Genomic DNA, 7,250 nt, shown 5'->3' with positions numbered 1-7,250 from the left:
CACTGAGAACTTTTAGCCTCAAGCCCTGTTTATTATATATATAGTTCAGTGATTCTCAAACAGAGATATTAGGGGACAACCCATTCCTGGCACTAAGAGGGCATGGTAAGATCAACCATCTGGCTGGTGGGCTCACTGTGCCAGGCTTGGAGGATTGCCAGGTCCTGCTGCAGTCCCGTTGGGGTCCTAGCCAGCAGGCCAAGGTCCTACGCATTAGCAATTCCACAGAGGTAGGGGCTGGGAATGGAGGTCTAGAGATGAGGCAGTTCTGACAGATGGCACCAACTCAAAGCAGGGTCCACACTTCATGCGTTGTTTGTGGTTCATCCTTGGTCAAACACAAGTGGCCCCAGGAGTCTTAATGGGGGTTGAGCTGGGCACTAAAGAGAATAGAAAGCTGAGGGACAGGCTCTGCCACAGAAGCAGCAGCCATGCCTCCTGTTTGCCCTCCCCTCCCCCCTCACCTGAGCTATGCCACCTGTGGTGCTGGTGGGGAGGCAGTTTCCTGCCATTAATCCAGCAGCTTCTTGATACACCAGCAGCAGAGGAGGATGTAGGCAACTTCCTTCAGGGTGCGCTGCAGGCTTTTCCACCTGGCACCCCCCTTTACAACAGGCAGTTGGAGCCCAGCATCTCGAAGGGCTCCTCCGAAAGAGAAAGGTAGGACCTGGGCTAGGGGCTGTGTCCGGGCCTGCATGTGGGCAGCAGCTCTTAGGGTGTGGGAGCTGCCTCTGGTGCCTTTTATCAACACTGTCCCCACCCCCTCAGGCCTCATGACTACAGGGACAAAGGCCCCAGGGTCTAACGCAGGGAAGATTCTGGACCCAGGAATGGGCTGAGTCAGCCCCTATGCACAGCCATGAAGGAGGGGTGGGGTGAGGAGGAGGAGGAGGAGGAGGAGGAGGAGGAGGAGGAGGACCTGGCATCCTCCACAGCCAGGCCACCTCAGCTTGCCTTCCTCCAGCCCGAACCTAGAAACTTTGGGTGTCCTGCCTGGCTGCCGGGACTCCCAATGGTTGGCACAATCCTTGCTTCTGCCCTCTGGTGGGCTGCTGCCTAGGTTGGCATTCAGTCAGAATCACCACTTTCCAGCCCCTCAGAGTGCGCACTGCCAGCTCAGAGCTGGCAAGGCCTGGCCCACTCTGCTTTTCCATCCCCTGCGAGCAGGAAGACGCAGCCAGAGCAACAGACACACGAGAGGAGAGGCAGTTTATTGAGAGGTCACACCCCAGAACAGCCTCCTTCTCTCCTGGAGTGGGCGGGAGTGACAGGTCACATGCGGGAGTTCCGTTCTTCGTCTTCGTTCTCAAGTAGGTAGGCTGGACGGTAGGTGGGCTGTCCTCCTGGGCCCAGGTACTTCAGGGCTGGGTTTTGCACCGTGTTCTCCCGGCTCCCCAGGGATGTGTAGCTGGAGGCGGGAGAATAGAGGGCCAGTGTGTGGTGAGGTGCTCTCCCTATTTCAGCACCCATGTGTTTCCCTACACCCATTCTCTTCTGACACCCTTACCCTCGGTCGTACAGGATACAGTATGGCACAAACAGCTGACGCAGAAAGTCCCAGATGTCTCTGTAGGTCCAGTCCTGGGAGGTCAGAATCAGAGAAGAATCATAAGTACTGCCCTTGCCCACTTTACCCTCTGCTGCCTGGGAAGGGGCCCATTCAGGGTTCTTGTGCTTCCTTAGCTTTGGAGGGCCTGCTATCTGATTCACTGGTGCATCCTCCGGTGTAGGCCAAGCAGTGAGAAAGAAGCCTTCATCCTGTGCCCTCTCTACTCCCAACTCACCCTCCACTGGCATGTCGGCTCCAGGAAGACAGGAAAGGGCTGTCTGTGTGAGCTACAGCTGTCCAGCAGAGCTTTCTGCAGCGGTGAAAATGTTCTCTTTCTGTGCTAACGTGGTGGGCCCCTGAAATGTGGCTAGTGCAACTGATGAACTAAATTTTGAATTGTGTTTAATGTTTAAGATTGAGATATAATTCACATGCCATCAAAATTCATCCTTTTAAGATATATAATACAGTGTTTTTAAGTCATTTGTATTTTATTTTAATTATGATTTCAGTGTAAATAAATGGCTAATGGCTACCATATTGAACAGCACAGGTGTGAGTCATTGTTCTGTCCACAGAAAAAAGCATAGTGCCTGCCACTGAATCAGCGTTCAATAAATATTGGTCAAGAGGCTGAATGAACAAACAGCACAGCCTTCCTTGGATGATGGGGCCCCTTCATCCAAGCCCCAGGCTCCAATGTCCCTACCTTAGGAAGCCAGGGTGCACTGACAGGGGACATGAGACTGAACATAGTAAGTCCTCTTCTGCATTACCAGCAGCGGATTGATGCGCATGAACGAGGGCCAGCCTGGGTCAGTTGGGCTGAAGGGACAGAGGCTACAGGAGTAGGGGTCTGTGCGGCGGGTGCCCATCAGGGCGGCCTCCAGCTGGGGGTGCTGTGCCTGTAGCTGGCTCAGGGCCTGCTTCATGTCGCCCTCAGCCTCCAGCACCCGCAGATTGTACCTGAGGAAGGAAGAGGACTGGAAGTCACGAACAGGCTCTGCCATCCCCCTCTTGGAGCCCAAACCTCCAGGCCCCTAGTACCTCTTGATGGTGTCCTGTAGAAACTGCTCCAGCTCAGGGAAAGGGGAGATACTGCGGATATATAGGATCTGGAGGGGTTCTTGAGTGTCAGGGCATTTCCTGGGGAGGGGGAGAAATCACAGGCTTGCCAGCACGGGCAGAGAAATGCTCTCCAGAGAGCTTGCACTATTCTCCTAGGCCCCTGGGATGCACACCCTCCCCTCCACCTCTTTCCTTGTCTTTCCCATCCATCAGAACCTACTCCCTCTGGGAAGCCCACTCTGATATCGCACCTCTCAAATCCAGAGCACATATGCTGTTTCAGGTAGGTAAATCTCACCTCCTCAACAGGACTGGAACCTCCCTGCATCAGGGATAGTGGCTTGCACATCCACACCCAGAGCCAAGCATGTGCCAGATGCTCAATAAATAGGGTGGGGAAATGGAACTGAGAGGTTACTATGGCTACCTCCCTCCCAAACTCCATCCAGACACCCATTTTCCTTCCTGCTTTCTAGGATGGGAAACCAGAAAATGGGGCAGATCAGTATCTTGGTATCTCTGGGGTCTTGCCTTCGAGGATAGGCTCACCTCTGCACAGCTGCATGGAAGAGGTGCAGGAGGGCAGTGCAGTCCTTGCCCCCATTGAAGCCCACACAGAGCTGGGTGAGGCTGTACCGAGTCAGGGCAGTCTCAATGGTCTGCAAGGCACCTGCCACCTTCTTCCCTAGAGAAGACCCTGCCAGACAGGTAGGGAAGAGGCCATCAGACAGACACACATGGCTGTCACAGGGAAGTTGGGGCCATGATGCCCTTGCTTAACACCCTTCAATATCTTCCCAGTGCATCTAGGATAAAGTCCAGATTCCTTCATGCTGCCTACTAGACCTGGAGGGTAGGCTCCTGGCCTGCCATTTAGCCACACTTCTTCTCAGTGTCTCCCCTCTGGGATCGTGGTTTCTTTCCATTCTCCTAAACCTCTTGCTTTCTTCTATGCCCTGTCTCATACTGTGTGCTCTTGCCCCATTCCTGGTCTGGCCAAATCCTCCTTATTGTACAGCTTATATGTGACTTGCCCAGAGAAGCCTTCTCTGATCCCAGATCAAGGCTGATCTTGCTGTGCAGTCCCCCTCATCACTGACATCTCATGCATAATTACCTGTGTAATGGCTACCTTTCCTGTTAAACTACTGGTCTGTAGAGTTGAGTGTACATCTGTCCTGTATACCCAGCTATCTCCTCAACACCCAGCACAATGCTGGTGAAAGTGGGTACTCAACCAATATTTATTGGAAGAATGAATGAATCAACTTTAGCTATCCTCTACCTTCTCCTGGAGTTTTGGGAAGCCTCCAACAGCCCCTGCATTCTTGAGACCTAGGGTGGTTTGGTGCATCTGCCTGCCCCCAGGAGGCCCCTACCTGACTTGGCGAGTTTGTATACAGCCTCACTGGCCTGCTCCATGGCGTTGGGTATGTAGGGGACCAGTGATCCCTGAGGCAGACGGGCAGTCAGGTACGCCAGGCATTCCTCCAGAGGCCCTTCTTCCTCTGAGTCCAGCGTCAGCTTCACCTGATAGTAGTTGCTGCCCCAGTCAGGGTAGGAACCTAGGCCAAGCCTTTGTCCAAAGTGGGCCTGGGCCTCAGCCAGGATGGGGGCAATAGAGGCCTCGTCAGCTGCCACATACAGCTCCCGCAAGTGGAACTGAACAGCTGTGTTTTGAAACAGTCCCTTCAGCCCCTCTAGAGCCCGCCGCAGCAGCTCTGGGATACCTGGGAAGAGGTAGACGTTGCGAACCGACACCAGTGGGAATTTGAAGGGGCGGCCGGTGTAAGGATCTGTGCCATAGTGCAGGCGGGCAGAGGAGGGAATCAGTGACAGCTTTGTCCAGCCCTCCTTTCCTAGGGCTTTGATGGCTGCTTCCAGCTCAGGGTGTGGCTTGAGCTCATCCCCAAAGGCTTGGGCTACTGCCTCAAAGGTCACATCATCATGAGTGGGACCAATGCCTCCTGCTGTGAGGACATGAGTGAAGCGGCTGGAAAAAGAGGCGACCTCAGCAGCAATGGTGGCTACCTCATCAGGTACAACAGAAACTCGGCACACCTGGACCCCCAGGGAGCGCAGTGTCCGGCACAGGAAGTAGGTGTTGGTGTCCTGAGTGTGTCCCTGGAAGATTGGGAATGGGGGAGAAGAGAGTATCAATGCTGTGGGATGAAGGGCAAAGGGGACAGGGGTGAAAGTTGCATCTGCTTGATGATGGGGCACTCTGCTCCCTGGGGGATACCACCTCAGGCTGCCAAGAATTCTGGACTAAGCAGAAGAGTGAGAAGATCCATGTGAATGGAGTCAGTGATGATGTGATATACTTTGGGCCTCCTCTAACTATGACCTTGACCTCATCTGTGTTTATGAATTCATTGATCAATTCTATGTTGACAACTCCTCCACTTCCTCACCAACCCAGACAGTCTCCGTCCTCTGGTCCAAGTGCTTACTGGGCATCTTCACCCTATTCCTGCCTGTCTGTGGCATCCCCAGACACTCTCCACAGCCACTCAGGCCATCAACTCCACTTCTGAAAGTTCTCTTCTCATCTGTTCTCTTCTCTCTGTCCCTACTGCCACCAAGCAGGTTCTTGGCACCTTTCGTCTGGATAGCTGCAAGAGCCCCCTGGCCAGGCTCCCAGCCTCCAGCCAAAGTACTCAGCCTGGGGCCTCCTAAATACCCTTCCTAATGTGTCACTGTGACTGCCATCACTCTCAGGCTCAAAAGCCATTTGTTGTTTCCAACTATAGACAGAATAAAATTCAAATTTTTTTTTTTTTAATCCTCACCCAAGGACATTTTTTGATATTTTGTTCAGATAGAGTGGGAGGGAGAGAGAGAGAGAGAAATATCAACATGAAAGGAATACATCAAGTGGTTGCCACCCGCACGACCCAACCAGGGCCGGGGACAAACTGCAACGGAGGTATGTGCCCTTAGCGGGAACCGAACCCAAGTCTCTCCAGACCACAGGCCAACGCTCTAATCGCGGAGCCAAACCGGCTAGGGCAAAATTCAAATTCTTTTGCAGAATATTTGAGGCTGTCTGTCTACAGTGTGTATACAGTCTTTTCCAGCCCCACCTCTGCTACTCTTCTACAGAGTTTAGTGGTTAAGTGGTTGCTCTGGAGTATGAGAATCAGGTTGAAAGTCCATCTACTACTTCCTAGCTGTGTTCCCTTGGGCAAGCTTCTCAACCTCTCTGAGCCTTAGTCTCATAATATATTAAGATTTATAATAAAAGTACCAATGTCATGGGGTTGTTTGTGAGGATTGGTAAAATCACATATAGGATGTAATAAGCCCACTGCCAGGTCCTAGTAAGCACTATTACTATTATACACCTGATGCCTACCATTACTTATCCACTCTGCTGAGGGCCTTGGATCATTTCCCAGTTAGGTTGGATTTAACTCTTAAATAATACATGCACCTGTACTTCCTTTACACGCTGACTCCTTGTCATTTCTGTAAAGCCCCTCATCCCCATACCATAATGCTTGGCAAATTGTCAGGACTTTGCTATAATTTCAACAGAGTAATTGAAAGAGTGAAGGTCACTTTTCCTCCACCACATGGGACTCACTCCAGGATCCCACTGCAGCAAGGGGACCACCACCCTGGTTCACCCTCCCTTAACACAATGAGGAGCAGACTCTTAAGGACAGGAGAACACCCTCCTCCCCCCTCTTCTGTCCCAGACACACCTTGAGGATCTCATCTCCAACAATGATGATGCCCGCCGTCACGCTGCGCCCTGGGGGAGGTTCAGGGGCCCTAGATGCCATGGTCCTGCCTTCTCTGCCCCTCTGCAAGGCCCTCAAGTAGCAACCCAGACCCCCAAATAGGGGTCGTAAGCACGGGAGTCCCGCCAGATCTAAAGGGCACTGGGGACCATAGACTTGAAATAGGGGGTCCGGAGTCGAGGGAACCTGGAGGAGCCAGAAAGGACAATGGGGGAGAGCAGGAGGGCATGGTCTTCCTCACCAGGCCCTTGACAACTGCTCCTTTATCCCTGCCTCTTCAATAAACGTGTTCTCAAACCCCAGCCCATGACTCTTTAAATATCTTCTAAGCCCGGCACTAGTCTTCTTAAAATGTCCTGCTCTCTCAGGCAGCTACTACTTTAAAATCTTGTGTCAGCTGTGCTCGGCTCCTCGGGTCTGCTCTATCTTGGGAACCTGCACTTTTAAATGTCTCTTCTCTTTGGGGCACCTGTCCCTTTAAATGCGTTCCCTCCCTCCACCACGACCAGAACTCAGCCGCCTTCTTCTGCAGCCTTCCGCATCCTTTCTAGCTTGGAATCCCACCTCTTCTCATCACTCCTCCGACTACTGAGTTCTCTCGGGTTCTCACCTGCTTCTGGCCCCTTCACTGGGTCTTTCCTTTTCTCCTTTCCTCCTGTCCCAAGGCAGCTTCCGTAGTCACAGTCCCGCCTTAGGCCCACCCTACCTCATATTAATTGGCCTTTTTGACTGTCGTTCAGACTACATCCACGGGTTCATTGGTGAAGTTGACTGTCACTCGCGAGCCTTAGCCAGAGGGCGGGAGCAGTGCTGGGTTGTTATTAGCGACAACCACGTGGACACCTCTCACCCGGAAACGTGGAGGCCAGGCTCCGGGGGTGGGG

The 7,250-nt window shown here is 52.8% G+C and overlaps 2 protein-coding genes across 2 annotated transcripts; both read right to left on the bottom strand.

Annotated features, from left to right (window-relative positions):
- Positions 1-321: 321 nt before the first annotated feature.
- Positions 322-700, bottom strand: LOC118637845 (lens epithelial protein). The gene is made up of 2 exons (XM_036273456.1): positions 465-700; positions 322-380 (listed from the first exon to the last, which is right to left on the bottom strand). The coding sequence occupies exon 1, from the start codon at positions 695-697 to the stop codon at positions 512-514; it is 186 nt and encodes a 61-aa protein (XP_036129349.1). The 5' UTR covers positions 698-700; the 3' UTR covers positions 322-380; positions 465-511.
- A 510-nt stretch (positions 701-1,210) lies between these two features.
- Positions 1,211-7,021, bottom strand: FLAD1 (flavin adenine dinucleotide synthetase 1). Its single transcript, XM_036273647.1, has 8 exons — positions 6,977-7,021; positions 6,328-6,552; positions 3,997-4,741; positions 3,167-3,314; positions 2,597-2,695; positions 2,326-2,515; positions 1,508-1,581; positions 1,211-1,408 (listed from the first exon to the last, which is right to left on the bottom strand). Exons 2-8 carry the CDS (start codon positions 6,406-6,408, stop codon positions 1,273-1,275), a joined length of 1,473 nt encoding a protein of 490 aa, XP_036129540.1. The 5' UTR covers positions 6,409-6,552; positions 6,977-7,021; the 3' UTR covers positions 1,211-1,272.
- Between the last annotated feature and the right edge of the window lie 229 nt (positions 7,022-7,250).

The sequence above is a fragment of the Molossus molossus genome, unplaced genomic scaffold, assembly GCF_014108415.1.
Source record: "Molossus molossus isolate mMolMol1 unplaced genomic scaffold, mMolMol1.p scaffold_m16_p_20, whole genome shotgun sequence".
In the NCBI taxonomy this organism is placed as follows: domain Eukaryota; kingdom Metazoa; phylum Chordata; class Mammalia; order Chiroptera; family Molossidae; genus Molossus; species Molossus molossus.
The sequence above is the reverse complement of the archived record's forward strand: the minus strand, read 5'-3'. Positions and strand labels throughout refer to the sequence as shown.

Coding starts and splice junctions, on each gene's coding strand:
- LOC118637845 (XM_036273456.1), bottom strand. CDS start 697: ATGCAGGCCCGGACACAGCCCCTAGCCCAGGTCCTACCTTTCTCTTTC.
- FLAD1 (XM_036273647.1), bottom strand. CDS start 6,408: ATGGCATCTAGGGCCCCTGAACCTCCCCCAGGGCGCAGCGTGACGGCG. Junction 2,696..3,166: donor TTCCATGCAGCTGTGCAGAG/GTGAGCCTATCC, acceptor CCCCCTCCCCAG/GAAATGCCCTGACACTCAAG. Junction 1,582..2,325: donor TGCGCATCAATCCGCTGCTG/GTAATGCAGAAG, acceptor CTGACCTCCCAG/GACTGGACCTACAGAGACAT.